General features: G+C 37.2%; 1 protein-coding gene and 1 long non-coding RNA gene across 2 annotated transcripts; both read left to right on the top strand.

The window, feature by feature from the left end:
- Positions 1-13,937: 13,937 nt before the first annotated feature.
- Positions 13,938-14,534, top strand: LOC141356117 (uncharacterized). The gene is made up of 2 exons (XR_012362562.1): positions 13,938-14,052; positions 14,353-14,534. It is a non-coding gene; the product is annotated as an uncharacterized lncRNA (long non-coding RNA).
- Positions 14,535-18,365: 3,831 nt separating this feature from the next.
- LOC141354901 (adhesion G protein-coupled receptor E3-like) lies at positions 18,366-20,564 on the top strand. Its single transcript, XM_073860065.1, has 5 exons — positions 18,366-18,370; positions 18,774-18,840; positions 18,924-19,015; positions 19,245-19,407; positions 19,551-20,564. Exons 1-5 carry the CDS (start codon positions 18,366-18,368, stop codon positions 19,614-19,616), a joined length of 393 nt encoding a protein of 130 aa, XP_073716166.1. The 3' UTR covers positions 19,617-20,564.
- The last annotated feature ends 1,436 nt before the right edge of the window (positions 20,565-22,000 follow it).

Genomic DNA, 22,000 nt, shown 5'->3' with positions numbered 1-22,000 from the left:
AGAAAATTGACTTTTTTCATGTTTAAGTGCTATAATTGGGTCCCCGGTACTTCTATCAACCTAGAAAATGTGAAAAAGATCAACCCAGTAACTTTGTTTGGGTAAGCCATTTTCTGCAAGAATGTGAAAAATTAGGTCGTTCAGATTTTGCCTGTTTTGTGAAGTAGTTAGCAAGGCGAATTACAATAATACCGCCCCCTTTATCTGCACTATCCAATCACAGCACTGACATTTAGTGCAGAGAGAAATAGGGAGAAAAGAAGGACTTGACAGCACAATTGAGTTTCAATTACAACAAACCACCATCATTGTAACAGTGTTCGCATTTCATCGGCTCATTTGCATTTTAAAGGATACACCCAAAAACGGCACACTTTTGCTCAGGCCTACTTGCGGTTTTAACATGGTGTAGTTAAAGGGGCCATGGCATGAAAACGAGACCTTTTCCATGTTTAAGTGCTATAATTGGGTCCTCAGTGCTTCTATCAACCTAGAAAATGTGAAAAAGATCAACCCAGTAAATTAGTTTTGGTAAACCATTCTCTACAAGCACATACAAAAATAGGTCGTTGAAATGTGTCCCTCTTTATGATGTCATAAAGAGCTCTTATTAGAATAATACCGCCCCCTCCATCTGCACCATCCAACCACAGCACTGCCATCCAGTGCAGAGAAAAAAAGAGTCACAGCACAATTGAGTTTCAACTGCAACAAACCACCATCATTGTGATCAGTGTTTGCGCTTCATCCGCTCATTTGCATTTTGAAGGACACACCCAAAACGGCACATTTTTGCACACACCAACAAAGTGTCAATTTTAACATGCTATAATAAATTATTTATATGGTATTTTGAGCTAAAACTTCACATATGTGCTCTGGGGATGCCAAAGATTTATTTGACATCTTAAAAAAAGTCTTGTGTCATGGCCCCTTTAATTATCTGTGGGGTATTTTGAGCTAAAACTTCTGTCACGACTGGTTTTACACAAACGAGAACCCAAACGCAGACACGACTGAAATAATAAAAAACTGAAGGTTTATTAAACACAAAGACCCACGTGGGGGTAAAACTGATGATAACAAAACACATGATGGAACACGAAACACAGGAACAAAACACTGAAACCAAAATAACACTGAAGCAGAAGTCAGAAACACGGAAAACATGAACACTCTGACTTACGACAACGAACGCGCACACGACAGAGAACGAGAGGGCATTATAAAGACACGACATCAATGGGGAACAGGTGAACATAATTAATTACGTAAGACACAAGTACATAAGGGAGTAGGGTAAAAGTGACGAGACACTGGGAACACGTGACACAAATACATATTGTGAACACACGTGTCCCCACACAAAACACAATGCTGCCATGACCTTGCCCTCAGAAATCAGACCTGAATCTTACACCAAGGTCTGGCAAGGCCATGACAGCGACAAGACACTGGAAACACGTGGAAGCCACACACACAATATGACTCCCCGTGTCCCCACACAGAACACAGTACTGTCATGGTCTTGCCAGATACACTCAGACCTGAGTCTAGTACAAAAGGTCTGGCAAGCCCATGACAGTCCAAAGTTGGATCCTAGACACCAACAAACACAACATTAAACACGAGGAACGAGAGACTGCACAACAGAAAACACCCAAGAAAAAATAACCATAAACATTAAAGCATACATTAAAGCAACATTAAAGAAATGTTGGTTTTCACGACTCTAGTAAGACTGGTCCCACCAAACCATATGGTTCGACTTCTGCCCTGAAACGAGCGCCCTGGATTGTGTGCCCTGAATCGTGGCGCTATGGGGCTGCAGCTGGATATATCTCGAAATTTCCCCAATTTGTATAAAAAAGTTGTTGTTGAATCTGTTGTCCGGGACATAAATTTGCATCTTTCTGGCTCTTTAAAAGCAGAGGCGGACAATCCATGTGCCATGAGTAAAAGTCCTCTCCAGTATTTTGTTCCAATCACCTGGATTTGCTAATTAGCACAGTTTTTCAGCAGGAGGTGAGCTCCTGACTCGTTGGTGTTTAAAGCCCTCAACGGCCCTGTCCCAAATGGCACACTCCGGACTTGTGGTCTTCCTCAAGGGGATCGCACTTTGACGACATCATGAAGTCCAGACTTTAGGGACCCTTGATGCGAGTCCACGTGGGTGCACCGGAGTCGTATTTTGGGACAGACTCGAGCATCACACCGGAAATAGGTAGAGAAGTGGCCCGTCAGTGTGAACTCCTCCCTTTCGTCGTCTGATTGGTCTGATTGCCCTTTCGCAAGGACTTCTGGGTTGGTAAAGATGACATCCGCATTTATGCCAAACCCAACTTTATCCTTGCGTGAAAACAACTTAAAAATCAGACAAAAACCACAAATTTAACCCCAATCCCAAGGGACAAAGGATAGAAAAAAGAAAAAAATTGAGCAACCAATACGTGAAACTGGCACAAAAAGAAAGTCTTGGCACAGACATGTGAAAACACAAAAACACATCACTTAAATGCTTGAAACATTTTTAACCGAATTCAAAAACAGTCACATTCCTATCTTACTATATCTGCGCTACTCACCTGACCAACGGTGAGCTCAAACTGCCAGAAGTTCTAGGAAGGCTCGATATCTAGCACCAGTGCTGTGATTGGCTGAAACGCTCGAGGGCGTGGAGTGCCTTCCAGGCAGCGCTGCCTTGAAGGCTTTGTTGAGGGCTTAAAACACCAACGAGCCAGGAGGTCACCTCCTGCTGAAAAACTGTGCTAATTAGCAAATCCAGGTGATTGGAACAAAATACTGGAGAGGACTTTTACTCATGGCACATGGATTACCCACCTCTGCGAAAAACTTAATTTCTCCCATCACTAATGCATGCTGGAAGTCATAGATAAGTTTTGTACTTTGATGGTACTCAGCATGCAATGCAGTGTAAAGCTTTTTTGTTTTTGTCACCATTGATGAACACGTTACAGTATCACATGGTGAAACACTCCTGGCATACATATTAGTTACACCGATGAGACTCAATCAACACCAATGATTTTGTTATCAACAAATGTGATTTATAAACACAAATTCCAACAATAAAAAAAGATTAATGTAATAACTTAAGGAGCAACAGCTCAACTAAGATAAACACTTATCCCCATGATGGTGACTTTAAAGGGACATGTCACAATAATTTTTAAGAAGTCAAATAAATCTTTGGTATCCCCAGAGCACATATGTGAAGTTTTGGCTCAAAATACCATATAGATCAGTGGTTCTTAACGTTAATCCTGAAGGCCCACTGCTCTGCACATTTTGTAGGCCTATGTCTCCCTTATTTAACACAACTGATTCAAATCAGCAGCTCATTAGAAGAGATCTCCATGAACTGAACTGAGTCTGTCAGATAAAAGAGATATACAAAATGTGCAGAGCAGTGGGCCTCCAGGAACGGAGTTGAGAAACACTGATATAGATAATTTATTATATCAAAGAAGGAAAAATAAACAATTAATACAGTAACTTTCACTTTTGGGAAAGATACAAATATGGTTAAACATTTGAATATTTTGAGATGTTAAGATCAGTGATGTACTTCCTTGATGCTGAAAGAGGGAAGAACTTTTGTGCAACTAAAAAGATAAAACGATTAACCAAACAGTCTAAAACCAACATTTTATTATAGTCCAGCATTCAGTTCCTAAAGATCAGACAAAATCAACACGGTAAGACAAATCTACATGAATAATAATTGCTGGTTATATCTATAGATACACTGGAAAAAATTATACTTTGGATCAACTTAACTCAAACTATATTTTTATTTGAAACTTTCAATTTTAATTTAATATCAATCAAAATAGCTCTTCAGCCCAAGATAAAAAAGTTACATTGAAAAGGTTAAAATAATGATTTCATAATTTTTACTTTGGTGAAAATGTTCCTTTCTCTAATTTAGACGGTCTTTTTTTCTGGAAAAATTAACAATAAAATGATGAAGAAAGTCACAATATTAAATGTAATAGATATATGAACACTGCCGTGTGTATATATATCTTACAGAGTGTTAAAAAGAGTTAAAAGCTGCAATCTTTCATTTTTGCCTCTCTATCAGCATCTCTGTTTGAAACCTAAAATTACAACTTGCTTGCAGAGTTACAGGGATGATAAGTTTAACTTTTAAAGAACGGCTGTAAATCTGATTAATAAAGTAATTCACCATTGTGTCGATTAGTGTTCTTTTAGTTGGGCACTTAGTGTTATATTTTTCTGTTAGTTATGACAGTGTGTTTTTAAAGCACATCTTTTAAAACAGAAGTAAATGCAATAGATTAAGTCTGAAACTGTTAGGAAATGTTAGTTGTTAGGTATTGTGATGCTATTATCTCAAGCAAAAAATCACTGAATGTAAGTTATTTTATGTTCTGTCAATCATGTGATGCTCCTGCACTGTAACCATGCCGTAAAAATCCATAAAGCCTGAAGCATTGTTTTTTCATGCAAATCTATTCTGTGGTGTTCATCTGACACACTGTGACATTAACAATGCATTGTACCATGATAAAGTTGTGCAACTTTCTTACCATTTACTGTCACCATTGTTGAGATCTGTATCAGAAGTGTTGATGTCAAAATAGTGTAATTTCCATGGAACATCACTTTTAATGCTTTATCTCTTTACTGTTCTTTTATCTTATCATGTTTTAATTTTAGACGGTCTTAGATTTCATGATAGATTCTTTCTTAACCAAGCAATGAACAAGCAGTCTTAATAAAATTATATGTAATTATTTGTTTCAAACAGAGATGTTGATAGAGAGGGAAATGTGAAAGATTACAGCTTTTAACTCTTTTTAAAACTGTAAAATGGAGTCATTTATACACACGGCAGTGTTCATTTGTCTATTGCATTTAATATTGTAACTTTCTTCATCATTTTATTATTACTTTTTCCAGAAAAAGAGTCTATAAGAAATTAGAGAAAGGAAAATTTTTACCAAATTAAAAAGAATGATTTGGTCTTCATGAAAAACAACATTTTAACTTTGTTTCAATGTAATTTTTTATCTTGGGCTGAAGAAATATTTCGATTGATATTAAATAAAAAAATTAAGTTTCAACCAAATCAAAAATAAAGTTTAGGAAAAACTAATACATTTAGCTGTAACAAAATTACAGCAATTTTTAAGTAATCCAAATCATGATTTTTTCAGTGTATAACCTATATTCCTAAGATTATATAGCACATAACATGAAACCATTATACAGAAACATCTGTTTATTTCAATACGTTAATTTACATAAACTGATAAATTAATGATAATTATGAATCTGATAAACTATAAGTATTGTTAAACTATTTTTAGAGGGATGAACACACAGTATACTTGATTATTTCTGCATTATACAGTAGATGTGTTTCAAGATGATGTCTGTCAGAATGGCTCCTCTTCTTCTTCTGATATTTCTGCTCATATTTCAAGGTGAATAACCAATGTTACATTATTACATTAAATACACACTGCTGACTTTAATCAAATGTGTAATTATGTTTATTTATTTTATAAATTTATGTATTTTATAATTGATGGTGCAGTTTTTTTCTTTGCTGATGTTATCTTGTTCCGCTTTTACACTTGATTCTGTCACACCCTTTGAAACCCTCCATAAACACTTATAAAGAACTAACTAAGCATAAAAATAACTAAAATATAACTCAAGATTTTCAAGGTTTATGTTTTCTATGAACTCGTCGTTTTTAGATAAAAGTTAAAACATGCAGGGTTGTAGTCGAGTCCAAGCAGAGTCCAACTCGATTCCACGTCAACCACGCTGTGTTAATGGAATTCATTGATTGCACCTGCAGTGTAACATTGAAGCAGCGTTAGAGTCAATTGGATATTTAAGTGAACATTTAAGTGATGTTTTTTTATTATTATTACTGAAGACACCTGATAATGAGCAGAATCACTGAAGGAAAGAGAAACACAAGAACTAAAACTGACTTCCAGCCACTGCCTTAGATAAAATCAACTCAAAAGACATTAAATCTCTCTTATTACCAAACAGGCTGCTCTTATTTCTGTCAGCTGTTTATGTCACAGGGTGACTTTATAGGGCGGAACTAAAAGCGACGAAGATTGGTTCCGCCCGAAGATGGTTTCCGCCCAGATCAAATTTTTCAAACACCATTACTTCCTGGTCTCCTATGACAACCCAAATCACGGCTTACGAGCAACAGGTGCGGGAAATTAATGTGGCAACTCGTGATTGGAAGAGGTGATGAAGATGGGACATATAAATAGATCTGTAAAAACACAAGAGGGCGCGGTTGATTTCGGGGTAAGCTCCTTTCCGCCAAGGGCGGACCGAAAACACACATACCTTTTTAAGAACCTGAAGGCTCCGTTGATCCGGCGATCGCTGGGAAGCGAGAGGAAAGAGTGCGGGGCCGCAGGAGGTGAAAGAAAGGCATTGCTGTTGTTTCATTAAAGGAGCACCACGAAAAAAGTCGTTGCAGTTGTTGTTGTTGGTGGTGGTGTCCTGACAAACTGCCCGTGCCAAGACGTTCTACTACACAAAGGTCTGTGAGTACATCTACCTACTGGTTGCAGTGAAGTTATCGTAAGCCCACCGCCCACGGGCAGTATCTGAAGCTGAAATGCCTGTTGATAGTTAAAGTTGCTACGACCCAGTTTACCTGAAAAATTACTTACCTCTGCCTATTGCTACGAGCCGTCAGAGTGACGTGAAAAGTCCCAGTTACCTGTAAAGTAATACTCTGTATTCACAGCTACAAGCCTGCAGAAGGAGGAAGTATGAGTCCAGTTACCTGTGAAATACTTACCTTGTCCACCGCTACGAGTTACCTGGGTGAGAGAAAAGTCCCAGTTACCTGTAAGAGTAATCCTCTGTGTTACAGCTACAAGCCTGCAGAAGGAGAGAGTACGAGTCCAGTTACCTGTGAAGCACTTACCTTGTCCACCGCTACGAGTTTACCTGGGTGAAAGAAAGTCCCAGTTACCTGTAAGAGTAATCCTCTGTGTTACAGCTACAAGCCTGCAGAAGGAAAGAGTACGAGTCACCTGGGAAATACTGACCTTGTTCACCGCTACGAGTTACCTGGGTGAGAGAAAAGTCCCAGTTACCTGTAAAAGTAATCCTCTGTGTTACAGCTACAAGCCTGCAGAAGGAGAGAGTACAAGTCCAGTGACCTGTGAAATACTTACCTTGTCCACCCCTACGAGTAACCTGACTTCAAAAATAGTCACATTCCTGTCTTAGCATATCTGCGCTACTCACCTGAAAAACGGTGAGCTCAAACTGCCATAAGCTGGCAGAAGGCTTGATGTCTAGCACCAGTGCTGTGATTGGCTGAAACGCTTCGGGGTGGGGAGTGCCTTCCAGGCAGTGCTGCCTTGAAGGCTCCGCAACAATCGTTTAGCCATTTGCGGTCGCCTTCCCCCTCTCTGCGGTCCTCGTCACCTTTCAACAATATACTATAATCTGGCCCGCAAAAAGATTTTTATTCATTTTGTTTCATATTCGTTTGATTTTTTATTTAAACGTTTAAGAGTTTGTTTACATGTCGCGTCTAACAACGCCTGTTTAAGACAAGTCAAGGTGTTTCTTACTTTCCATAGTGCTCGGGGGGTTGCGCTCTGTGGCATGAGGTCACGCTCTGTGGCGTGGGGTCTTCCGTTGCTACACACTGCTGCCATAAGCCGCACGCTCCGTGATGACAAGGATAACGGAATGCGTGATCTGATTTTATTTCCTCATCTGAACCTTGCGTCAATCATATCATTGTTACCATTAGATCAGTTAGTCTGGTCGGGACTTTGTAGTGTTTGTCCATAGAAGATTTGTTACTTCCAGGTGGATACTTAGCTGTTACTCAGAGAAGAGCTGCAACAGGGATATCTCACATCAAGACACAGCTTCTAATGGAGACACTGCATAGGGAGACAGAGCGGTAGATATAATGCAACACACTTTAAACTACAGATAAGAAAAAGAGCCATCAAAGTGCCTAGGTTAAGAAAAAGGAAAGATGAGGAGAAATGTAACGTTACAGAGGATAATATGCTGCTATATTTAATGATTATGTAGCTTGCTATGCAATTAGAGCAGTATTACTATTTTTTTCTGCCCAACTAGCTTATGTAACATTGACTACCCATTCAAAAGTTTTAGGATCACTTTCACTTATTAATATTTTTCCACATATAATAGCAAATTCATTAAAACTGTTGAAATAACAAAGATGGAACATAATGAAGTCAATACTATGACTGAAAACAATAGATAAATCAAAACAGAAACACTTTCTGGTGGTAAAAATGTAATAATAGTATAATAGTTCATAAATGTATTCAGAAATGCAATTTGTTAGTTCAAGGTTTAATAGGCTTACTTATTTAAGATAAGGTTAAGAAAAGATGAACTTACTTTTATAAAATAATGTATATTAAAACCACTGCTTATATATTTTCAAGTATTATACATTAAATAATATTTAAACAGTACATTTATAGAACTGTACTTTTTTGAATGTTAAAATAGCTCTGCGGCCCTCCGATGAAATGTCAATCTCAGAAATGGCCCCAAGCCAGTTTGCGTTTGAGACCCCTGGTTTAGCATGTTGATGTTTTATTGAAAATGTTTGGTCACCATTATTGTGATCAGCGTTTCCTTTAGTTGGACAGTTCGACTCTTTGTTCTAAGTTGTTTTCGTTGTATAAACACCTCAATTTTTGCAAAGAAAGTTAGGAGGTTATCATACCTTATGTAATAAAAATTATTTTGACTGTAGTTGTAGGCTTGAACATTTGAGTTTACTTGCTTAATTCACGCGTGAAAGCTGCGTGTGAAATTCTAGTCATTCGAGAAGGTCACGCGGAAAATCGTGTCATGGGAGGGGCTTCTGCCACTCTGCTGAGACTCCGCCACTCCACTCGTTTCCTGTAATCACGTCACTACTACAGCAAGGTCCTGATTGAGTAAACGCAGCATGGAAAGTTTAGATTTTTCAACTGGCACGTTTCCTGAAGCAACACTGAGTTCGGAGAGAGATAAAAAATTATTGACAGCGCAATTCAGTTTGAATTGCATCAAACCACCATCATTGTGATCAATGTTTGCACTTCATCTGTTCATTTGCATTTTAAAAGACACACCCAAAACGACACATTTTTGCTCACACCTACAAAGTGGCAATGCTAACATCTTCATGCCATGGGCCCTTTAATGTCTTTTGAGTTGATTTTTTCTAGGGCAGTGGCTGGAAGTCAGTTGTAGTTCTCGTGTTTCTCTTTCCTTCAGTGATTCTGCTCATCGGGTGTGTTCAATAAAAAAAAATCATCACTTAAATGTTCACTTAAGCATCCAATTGACTCTAACACTGCTTCAATGTTACTTTAACACATTTTTCATTGATTGTGAAATCAATTAATTCAATTAACACAGCGTGATTGACCCGGACTCAAGTCGGTCTTGGCTTGCACTCGACTATAACACTGAAAACATGCATTCATGAGTTTAAATGACCCTGTAACTGACAGGGATAGGCAATTGCAGTTCTGGGGGGCACGTGTCCTGCAGAGTTCAGCTCCAACCATAATTAAACACACCTGAAGCAACCAATTAAGGTCTTGCTAAGCATAGAAACTTTTAGGCAGGTGTGCTGAGGCAAGTTGGAGCTAAACTCTACAGGACATTAGCCCTCCAAGACCGAAGTTGCCCATCCCTGACTGTAACAGATAAATGAATTCTGTGTTTCAGGAGTTTATAGTGCTGATGGGTGGGGTGTGAATTACAGCTCTTCATCCATCTGTGCACTAAAGGGTTCAACAGTGATAATAAACTGCACTTATAAATACCCTACTGGATATAAGATCATGAAGGTGTTCTGGACTAACACTAATGAAACAGCAAAAGATGAAGAGTTTCCAGATCTGTTTAATGTCTCTGAATACAGTGAGAGGATTCAGTATCTGGGAGATAAACATCACAACTGCACCATGAGACTGACTGATGTGAGACAGACAGATTCACACAAATACTATTTCAGATTCATCACTGATAAACCAAAATGGGTTGGAAAACCTGGAGTGACTCTTTATATCACAGGTAAGTGAATTACTCATTGATGATAATAATGTGTGTTGAATGACATGTAGATATCTGTATCTGTGTTGTGTTGTTAGATCTTCAGGTGGAGTCTTCAGGTGAGAGAGTGACAGAGAGACATTCAGTGAATCTTACATGTAAAAGCAGATGCAGTCTGACTGACAGATCAACATTCATCTGGTTTAAAAACACACAGTCATTAAGTGAGAGAACAGACAGAAACAATCAACTCATCCTCCAGTCAGTTACAAGAAATGATTCAGGCAACTATAGCTGTGCTGTACAGGGACACAAACTCACATCACCTCATCAATATCTCAATGTCGTCTGTAAGTTTATCTTTAACTTCCCAGCTTACAGAAAAAGTTCTAAGAACTTTCCTTGAAAGTTCCCAACGTTCCCAAAAACGTTCTGCCAACATAAAAAGTGTCCAGTTTTCTTGATGTTCTAACCCTTCATTCACATCAGCCGTGGTAGAGGCAGCAAAAACGCGCAAATCACGAGTAGTTGGATGCTTGAACATTTTGGGGCAGTTTCCAGGACAGGGATTAGACTAGTCATAGACTTAAATAAATGTAAGAGTTGTCCAAACTGAAAGCTTCCACTGACATATCTTAAAATACATCAGTGCCTTTTATTTGCTTCAGAATGCACACAAGTAATGTTTTTAATAAGGCACATTTGTTAAAACTAGTTATATTTTCGAATTTACTAAAACCTAGTCCTAGTCCTGGCTTAAGCTAATCTGGGAAACCACCCCTACAAGCACTTCATTTGCGTGTGAAAACCACTCGTGAAAGTCTAGTCATTCGGGAAATTCCCGTGGCAACGCTCAATTCGTGCGAAACACAGACCGCGGCATTTACACGTACTGCCCCACAGTATGCATATCACGTCTTTGCATTGACTTAACACATAAATCACTTGCGCTTGCCACCTCTTCGCATCTGTTGTGAATGCCACATAAAAACTTTAATGGGTTGTCTAAACGTTACACTGAAAAAAATGTCAGTTAAAAATGGACAAAGTACTGTACACTGTAAAAAAATACTCAGTTAATGTCCTGGCAGAAAATAACTGGTACTTTCTCCATTAGGTTCTGTAAATCTACATAATGTTAAGTTTTTGAATGAAAGGAAATCTCTGTAAACATAACAAAGAAGGTACCGGTAATTTTTTTACAGTGTAATGTTTTATAACATATGTCACATTGTGTGAACATTAAAACATGACATTGTCATAACGTTTAAAACTAGTAGAATGTAACATTCCTCTAACGTTCTTAGAACGTCAAAAAAATCTGGACACTTTTTATGTTGGCAGAACGTTTTTGGGAACGTTGGGAACTTTCAGGGAAATTCTTAGAACTTTTTTCTGTTAGCTGGGTTAACACTTTTTTACAGCAGCTACTTCATAAGGTCAGATGCTCAAAGGTAAAAGAGAACCATAATCGTATATGCTATTTCATTAGATGCTCCAGATAAACCTGTAATCTCTATCAATCCATCTGGTGAAATAGTGGAAGGTGTTTCAGTGACTCTGACCTGCAGCAGTGAATCAAATCCACCTGTTCAGAACTACAGCTGGTTTAAGGAGAATGAAACATCATCTGTTGGATCTGGACTGACGTACAGCATCACTAACATTAGTGGATGGTTTTACTGTGAGGCTCAGAATGAAGTCGGATCTCAGAGATCTGCTGCTGTATCACTCAATGTTAAAGGTATGACAGACTGAGTCATTCTTTAAATAATGCGTTTATTAAATGATTTCAATGCTGCAGTACAACATATTCATGCTAGACAGTGAGAGAAATATTATGATGTCCCAGCATTGCTTGACTTAATGTAACTTTACACTTGATTCTGTCACACCTTTTGACACCCTCCATTAACACTTAGAACTTCACATTTTAAGCACAAAGTAAAAAAAACTCAACATTTTCAAAGATTATGTTTTCTGTTGAGTCGTTGTTTTTAAATATAAGGTAAAACATGATTCATGAGTTTTAATGACCCAGTAACAGATAAATAAATTGTGTGTTTTAGGAGTATGGGAGAAGTCGTGAATGAGAGTAGGCATGTGTAATGTTATTCTATTCCAAATGTCAATAACTACAGATTCTTTTGTGTGTTGCTTTTGTACTTTTAATATAAACGAACAAAACCTGTCTGTACAAGATTGTTGCTAACTTTGGTGTATGCAGGACAGTATTTGTGATCACAGCACTCAAGAGTTATAGTGTGAAAATCTGACTTTTTCCTTGTAAGTGCTATAATTGGGTCCCCGGTGCTTCATTCAAGCCAGTAAACATAATAAAGATCAACCCAGAAATTTAGTTTTGGTAAACCATGTTTAGAAAATAATTCTGCAAGCAAGTTGTAATTTTAGGTTTCAAACAGAGATGGTGATAAAGAGGCAAACAGTGAAAGATGAGCAGCAGGGGTTATTGCACCCATCATGTAATGCGTTATTAAAAAAAACTGGTTAAACGCCTGTAAAACATAAATACGGAAAATTCCTTTATATTTAGACAGTACTTTGTCCGTTTTTTTACACAGGTTTTTTTACATTGCGTTGATAACCACATCTGGTAATGTAAAGTCCTGTTTCCTCCATTAATACATAGTCTGGATTCACCACAATCGCCAATCAGTTTTCAGCACTTGCTTATTTGTAGTAAATCTTTTTTTTACATGTGATGTACATCTGATTAGATATGCATGTCTTTGTTGATTAATTATAATTCATTAAACCTTTTAGATGTTAAGAGCACTATTACCACTTATACAACTGTCACGTCACCAATCACCACACTCAGTAATGTGAAACTAGTCTACTGGTTTTATTTTTTATTTCCACCATTTAAACCGTGCAATGCATGCAACACAATGCTGTTTAATAATATGAACTGACATCTCACTCATCTTCTAAGTTTTCTCATGTACTTAAATCCTATTAATTTGTTACATGGCTATAATTAATATTTTGTTCATGTATTTCAGTTTTAAATATAACACAGCTTACAAATTGCACGGTAAGTTGACAGATTTTTTTTTACTACAGTAGATAACAACTAGAATCTGTCAATTTAAAGAGCCATACAAGTATACAGTATTAAGTGCTCTTTTTATTTACTTCCATTGATTTTCTTACTCTGTATAAAAGCAACTATGATGTTTTTAATATTGAGAAACATTTAAAAAAAATCCATTGCTCTACTCAACAAACATTATTCTTTCAATGTCAAAAGCGCCTCTGTGTTGGGTGATGACAGTGAGGTTAGTGAGGTTGATCTATTCACTAGTCAATCATAATCTTTAATATTATGTTCTTGTCCACAGAAATCTTCATATATAAAGAATCTCCTTGACCAAATAGAGAATATTACTGTTCTAAATTTACAGGTAAACCTATCAGGGGAAATTATCAAATTAAGTTTATGTTGATTGTTTTTGGATCTTCACCTATTTTTTATTTACTGATTTAGGATGTGAACAAGGTCATGGACATGGTCTTCAGCACTTCAGAGAAGATAAACACATCATCAGATGACCCAAAGAAACAAGCGTCATATATGTTAAAAGCCAGTGAGAAGCTTGTGTCAACGTTGGTGAGGCCAACAAACACCTATTACTATCTCAATTTCACTCATGCAGCTGTGGGTAAGAGAGAAACAACCATCACTAAAATATCATTTAATGTAATTATAGAACTATAAATGTAAAATATGTACAATGTAACTGAAATCATGCTCATGATGTTCTGGAAGGCATAAAATTAGTGTTTGTTTATTTGTTTATTTTAAATCAGAGGAAGAAATGTTTGTGGTTGGACCACAGGCCAACCTTAATAAAATCCCTCAGCTCCACACATCAAATGCTTCTATAGAAATTGATCTTATTGGGATCGCCAATTTGAATTCAGGTATGCAATAATATTGTTGTTATTTAAAGAATTTCAACACAGCCAATCATTATTGTCAGAGAGCAGATAAATACATGGTTTCAAAAATAAAAATAATAATGGTTGGGATTCGTATTCTGATTCTTGATGTGTAAAGTGCAGAGAGAAAGAAAGAGAGAGAAAATAATTGACAGCACAATTGAGTTTCCATTTCAACAAACCACCATCATTGTGATTAGTGTGAAAAAACAATGAATGCTAACATTTTCATGCCATGGCCCCTTTAAAAATGAAATTGGATTTTCCTTGTATCTGTTGCAGGATCAGCTGCTGTGGTTTTCATGAGCTACAATAAAATGGAGGACCTACTGAAACCAGACTTTTTCAACACATCAGATAACACAGTTAAAACCATGATGTCCACTGTCATCTCAGCTACTCTTCCTAAAACCATCAACACCACCCTCACCAAACCAGTCAACTTCACCTTCAAACACATCAGAGTAAGTTACTCTTATTGACTTATTCGCATGCAATGTAATATGAAGAAGAATGTCATCTCCTGTTACTCTGGGCTTGGGATATAACTTTACAAAAAAAATTCAGTGTAATTATGTCTGTTAGAGATGATGATCTGGGATTCAGTTTATGTGAATTAATATGTTTGCGTTCTGGCTATAACACTTATTATTGTTTAAACCATGATGCTGTTGAATGCTTTATTCTGATTGGTTGAAAAATGTTTCACGGGTGTGCATTATTTTTCAATAACCGCACAACTTACCTGCCCAATGTCTTAAAAATAACAACCAGAGCAATTTCTGTGGTAATCATGGTATAAGCAGAATAATTGATGTGGTGTAACGGCACGCTTCACGTCATGCTGCATTACCTGAATTATGCTGAATTATTTTGAATAATTAAACAGCCCTTCATCCATTATTCCTTACATAATGCACTTCTTTGCTTGAGTCAAAGCAAACTCTTCAGATGACTCCAGATTGAGTTTTGGTGTAAAATAAAGCAATGCAGCAAACATCATAGCTACGAATTATGCCTAATTATAAAACGGTACCACAATTGAAAAGTGTGTCAGGTAGTTTGGTTTTATTTCGTCCAGTGTACATGTATATTTCAGTTCCATGTGATGTGTCCAAGGTTATGGGGTAAAATGTTTGCATTAAGTTGCTGCTGCCCTGTGAGGGGGAACAAGACGCACAGATTTTGTGATTTTTTTTTGTTTACACTGGAGTCATGCCTGACACACATGTACTTTTCTTCACTGTAAAGGAGTTAAACGACCGTGGTAATCTTTCCTGTGTGTACTGGAACATCAGTGAGTGGATTGTAGATGGTTGTTCTGTTGTAAAGACCAACAGCAGCTTCACTGTGTGTTCGTGTGTTCATCTGTCAACATTCGCTCTTATCATGCAAACCAGCAGCAGAACATCAGAGGTAAGACAACTTGACACAGATGTGACTTAAATAAAGTTTTTAAAAAATTATCAAGAGATACAAGAACTCCATACACTGCTAACTCAAATGCAGATACGACGGCAGTAGATTTAACACAGTGGCTATGTTTACATGCACAAAGTTTTGTCAATCCGACTGAATTTAATCTGATTGAAGGTTACGATGATACAGTTTACATGCACCCGAAACATCGCAATCTGATTAAAATGTCCGTTTACACGTAAATTCTATAGAATCCGAACCGAACGTCACTGACAGGGTTGCCAGATTAGTTTATCAAAACCATCTCAATCGGACATTCAATACTAGTCCAAAAGTATCCAAATGCTATTCACAGCCCAAATAACTAATAAACGAAATCCTTTAAACTTTAATCCAAGGAAAAATAACTGGTGGAAACAATTTAAACAGTTTCCCAAATCTGAACTCAAAAAAGCAGAGGACTTGGCAACGTCATGCTGTGGACAACTTCTATCCTCAAGTTCATGCTTTATCTCTGCATTTAAATCAAAGTTTGACGTGCCAGTTTCACGTATTGGTTACTCAGTTGTTTTTCTTGTGCTTGGAATTGGGGTTAGAATGACATCCTAACCCCAACCACAAATCCAACCCGAATCCCAAGCAACAAGGGTTTGAAAATAGAAAAAACAACTGAGTAACCAATACATGAAACTGCACCAAAAAAAGTTGTGACACAGACACAGAAACATAATCACTTAAACACTCAAAACATTTTCAGCTGAATTCAAATACAGTAACATTTCTATCTTACGATATCTGCGCTACTTACCTGACCAACGGTGAGCTCGAACTGCCAGAAGGAACTGCTGGCGGAAGGCTCGAAACAGGCGAAGTGCTGTGATTGGCTGAAACGCTCGGGGGCAGGGAGTGCTTTCCAGGCAGCGCTGCCTTGAAGGCTCCGTTGAGGGGTTAAAACACTGATAGCCGTAGTGTGCACCTGACAACTTGTCAACCCACCTGTGGTCAATGGACGTTGGCATGAACAATCTATTTACATCTCCTTTCGGTGTACAACACCTTTTTCCCCATTTAGACACGTTTTCCTTGTGTTTTCACAGATTTTACACTGTACACAAATTCTGCCGCTCTGTTTTTTGCCATAACCGCAGTCATTTTCGCCCAAAGGTGGTGTCACGTGCATACCCTCTATAACAGTTGTCACCAACCCAGTTCCTGGAGGTCTACTTTCTTGCAGAGTTCACCTCCAACTCAAAGTAAACACACCAGATGGTGCTTTTCACAGCTACCCAAAAATTGGAGGCAGGTGTCCTGGATTGAATCTTATATAGGTAGGAGAGTAGATATCCATTTATAGTGCGAGCTAGGAAATACTATCGTATTTCTGGCTTATCAATACGAGCTTGAATGAATACGAGCCCACCTCTCTGTGAACACATAGTTACATTCTATGGGTGGGCGATAAACCAGTAGAGATTGTGGACTATTGTCTCTATCAAGGTTACGTGCCCACATCATGCTCCTGTACGCATGGTCAGAAAAACATAACATTTGCACACATATTAAGGCACCGCAGTTTTAAAACAATTTTTTTTATCCATTAACTAAAGCAAACACTGATCACGATAATGTGGTTTGTTAAAATTACAATATTTTTAAATATTAATGGAGTGTGCAAACGTGATATTGATTCAATGGTATTAATATTGACAAATCAACAATAATTTTTTTACATTGTTTTAATGGTTTGCTTGCTATCTGGGTAACTACTTGAGTAGTTTTTCATCTAATACTTTTTTACTCTTACTCAAGTAAATAATTATATTGATACCTGAGTAAATTTTGTATAAGTATTTGTACTTTTACTTGAGTACAGATTTTGGGTACTCTACCCGCCTCTGGTTATGACATATTTTCTCAGGATAATAGTCAGCCGATGGAGTCGATGAATGTGGTGTTTGTGATCGTGGGTCTGGTGTTTACTAGTTTGGCTCTGTTGACTTTTGCTTGCTGTCGATGGAAACCTGGAGTGAACAATGTAGCTCGAATCAACCTCTGCATCAGTCTGCTGTCTGCTCATCTTCTGTTCTTACTCACACAACAATTCATCAATCTCATAAAACCTCACAAGGTGAGAACTTTTGATTACAGAATACCAACATCTTTAGTTTGACTAGTTAGTAAGAAATTAATGGAAAACAAAAAATCTCTTTTATTGTTTAAACTCTGTCTTCAGGAGTTGTGTGCTGTGATATCAGGAGCTCTTCACTTCTTCTTTCTCTCCTGCTTTGTGTGGATGTTCATTGAAGCTGTGCTGCTCTTCATCTGTGTGAAGAATATATCACAGATCAGCTCCAGACAGAGGGCGATGCTTAACAAGGGATTCTTGATTGTGATTGGTTATGCGATTGATTTTGTTATAGTAGGCGTGTCTGCTGGACTGGTTCCTGAAGGTTATGGCAGTGATAAGTATGTATAAATATGATTGGTCAGTTGATTGAATTAAACAAATTAAATCTTAAAAGAGTCATAACCTGTATTTTTCTATTATTTTATGTTCCAAGAGGTACTTATTATAACTTATAGACCACCCATTATGTTGCTAAAAACAATGTCATTTTGTGTTTTTGGTGTAATACAATGTGTTTCAGTAGTTTATGGTTCTAAAAACACATTATTTTTCATGAATAATTGTCGCTCCTCTATGCCCTGCCTCCCTGAAATACATTGATTTTGTACAAAGCTCATCGTTCTGAAAAGTGCAGTGTCCTCTGATTGGCCAGCTAACCAGAAAGTTGTGATTGGCCTGAATACCTCAGCCAGAAATGTGATGCTCCTTACTATGTTTGCAAGATTGGCTCCCAATGCAATACTTAATAATGGGGTAAAATTATTCAATTCACGATTTTACATTTCCGTTGGTGTGTAAGTGTGTATTAGTTCATGTTAACGATATGCAAAAGGTACAAATCCCAAAGTAAATGATCACGGGAGTTATCGTTTCAACTTAAATCTCTTACAACAAACACACGGATTGTAGGCAACAGTTTATTTCCCCGGCCTGTTGACGTGGACACGGCGGTCATTATCATAACTCCTCCCACTTTTGACAAATCAGAGCATTTGAGGAGGGCAGAGAGTAATGGAGAAACAATAATGTATGGTATCGAAGATAATGTGTTTTTAAAACCATAAACCACACATACACATTGTATTAAACCAAATATACAAAATAACGTTTTTAGCAATGTTATAGGTGCTGTTTAAGATTTTTTTTCTGTAAACAGATGCTGGATTAAAGTGGAGAGAGGCTTCATCTGGAGTTTTCTGGGACCAGTTTACTTCATTCTTGCAGTAAGTTTTAGTTTCAGACCAGTTGAAGTTTAAACCACTGCAAAAGAAAGTGATTGTTTCTTTACTGTGTTTTGTTTCTGCAGATAAACACGATTCTCTTCATCAGTATCATCATCAGTCTGAACTTAACTCTCAAAAACCTCAACCTTGATGTTTCACACAGGAGACAAACCAAGTAACAAACACCCTGATTTTAAAGTGGTCTAGTCATTAGAAATCAGTTTTTTATATTTTTTCAGAAGTGCTTAATTCACTTTCATAATGTGACTTTCAAATCTCTCTCTCTCTCTCTCTCTCTCTCTCTCTCTCTCTCTCTCTCTCTCTCTCTCTCTCTCTCTCTCTCTCTCTCTCTCTCTCTCTCTCTCTCTCTCTCTCTCTCTCTCTCTCTCTCTCTCTCTCTCCAGGATTACGGTTTTTAAAACTCTGGCCCAGTTTATGATTTTTGGTTGTCCCTGGATTCTGGGTATCTTCATTAATAACAGTAAGATGATGGAGATTCTCTTCCTGATCCTGAACTCACAGCAAGGAAACTTCATCTTCCTGGTCTACTGTGTTCTCAATAATGAGGTAAATTTTCCTATTCTCATTGTGTACCATATTCATAAAAACGTCATGCTATTTGTCTCTCTCGTATGACTGTCAACAATTAAATCAATTTAACCAATCCTTTAAAGTTTTTCCTGTAATGGCTTCTCTCATCTCTTGTTCAGGTCAGACAACAGTATTTGAAGTGGATGAGAGCTGTTTTTCCCAGACTCGAACCAAATACCTTATAAGATGCCCTCCCACAAAATTGAGGGCCAGATAATTCAAATTCAGTAAATTGTAAGCCCATACAAGAGCTGTTATTATAAAACTGATTGTATTCATTACAGTTAAATATAACTACAGATAAAGTTTATATAGTCATAGTCTTATTTTCTTTAAATGTTATTGATAATGTTATTGTATTAATGTAAATATAATAAAGTCTCTGATTTTGCTGCAATAGAAACCACAAGTGTGTTTCACTTAAACGGGCCATGGCATGAAAATGTTGGCATTGTCACTTTGTAGGTGTGAGCAAAAATATCTTATTAGAATAATACCGCCCCCTTAATCTGCACTATCCAACCACTGCACTGCCATTTAGTGCAGAGAGAAAGAGAGAGAAAAGAAGGACTTAATAACACAATTGAGTTTGAATTACAACAAACCACCATCATTGTGATCAGTGTTTGCACTTCATCAGCTCGTTTGCATTTTAAAGGACACACCCAAAACGACACATTTTTGCTCAAACCTACAAAGTGGCAATGCTAACATTTCATGCTATGACCCCTTTAAAGGACCCATGGGATGAACATGTTAGCATTGCCACTTTGTAGGTGTGAGCAAAAAATTTGGTCATTGAAATTTGTCCCTTCTTATGATGTCATAAGGAGATCTTATTATAATCATACTGCCCCCTTAATCTCCACTATCCAACCACAGCACTGCCATCTAGTGCAGAGAGAAAAAGTAATTGACAGCACAATTGAGTTTCAATTGCATCAAACCACCATTGTGATCAGTGTTTGAATTTCATCAGATCATTTGCATTTTAAAGGACACACCCAAAACGACACATTTTTGCTCACACCTACAAAGTGGCAATGCTAACATTTTCATGCCATGGGCCCTTTAAAAAGCTTTGTTGCTTTGTTGTTTTTGTTGTTAGAATGTGCAACTTTACAGCAGAAATAAATATTTTTACAGCCTGGTGCAAGAAGTTATTTGATCTTGATGAATTTAGTCCTTCATGACAACTGTGGGGGAGGGAATATTTTTGTAACTGATTTGTTTAAATTATTTTAAGCCTTAAAGGGGTCATAGGGTGACTTTTCCCATGTTAAAGTGCTATAATTGGGTCCCCAGTGCTCCTATCAACCTATAAAATGGGAAAAAGATCAACCCAGTAACTCAGTTTCGGTAAGCAATTGTGTGCAAGCATGTGAAGGTTGTTCAGATTTCGCCTGTTTTGTGGTGTAGATAGCAAGGCCAATTACAATAACACCACCCCTTAATCTGCACTATCCAACCACAGCACTACCATGTAGTGCAGAGAGAAAGAGAGAGAAAATAATTGACAGCACAATTGAGTTTCAATTTCAACAAACCACCATAATTGTCAAAAATTAGGTCATTCAGATTTCGCCTGTTTTGTGAGGTAGGTAGCAAGGCGAATTAAAATAATACCCCCCCCCCCCCCCTTATCTGCACTATCCAATCAAAGCATTTCCGTTTAGTGCAAAGAGAAAGAAAAATACTTGACAGCACAATTGAGTTTCAATTACAACAAACCACCATCATTGTGATCAGTGTTTGCACTTCATCCGTTCATTTGCATTTTAAACAACACACCCAAAAACGGCACACTTTTGCTCAGGCCTACAAATTTGCAATTTAAACATGTTATAATTAATTATCTGTGGGGTATTTTGAGCTTAAACTTCACATACACACTCTGTGGACACCAAATATTCCTTTTACATCTTAAAGGGGACATATTATGAGATTTTTTAAGATGTAAACTAAATCTTTGGTGTCCCCAGAGTGCGTAATTGAAGCTCTAGCTCAAAATTTCCCACAGATAATTAATAACTCTGGCCCTGAGTGGTAACGAAACCTGCAGATAGTTTTGTTTGATTCCAGAAATTGCCAGCTTACAGAGGAGAAAATAAATTTTTTCTCTATCATAATAAATGCTAAATTTATTTTACTCCAACTGATGGGAGGATTAATACATTTTTTTGTATTTAATTTCCGCCTAAAAATATTTGAAGTGCTCCCATAACCACATACATTGGAATAAATGCAATATCTTTATTTAATTTAGCAGAAAACCCTTTGAAGTTACATAAAAAGCTGCTGTTTGTGACAAATAGTGTTATTTATGTTGATATTCACATGATGAAACACCAAATTGTCTTTTTTTATGTTGTAAATACTGTCTTTGAAAGTGTATAACTCTGGTTCTGGGTGCTCTAGCAGACTGTTCTGGTTGTTAGCAGCAGCAGACAGTAAACACCCAAAAAAAGAATGAACTCTTTAGCATGTCGCATTCAAAAGTTATTCTTATTTTACTGAACGGTGTGAAAATACATTTTTCATAGTAATATTACTTTTTGTTTTGCACATA

This window comes from Misgurnus anguillicaudatus, chromosome 3, assembly GCF_027580225.2.
Source record: "Misgurnus anguillicaudatus chromosome 3, ASM2758022v2, whole genome shotgun sequence".
NCBI lineage: Eukaryota > Metazoa > Chordata > Actinopteri > Cypriniformes > Cobitidae > Misgurnus > Misgurnus anguillicaudatus.
The sequence above is the reverse complement of the archived record's forward strand: the minus strand, read 5'-3'. Positions and strand labels throughout refer to the sequence as shown.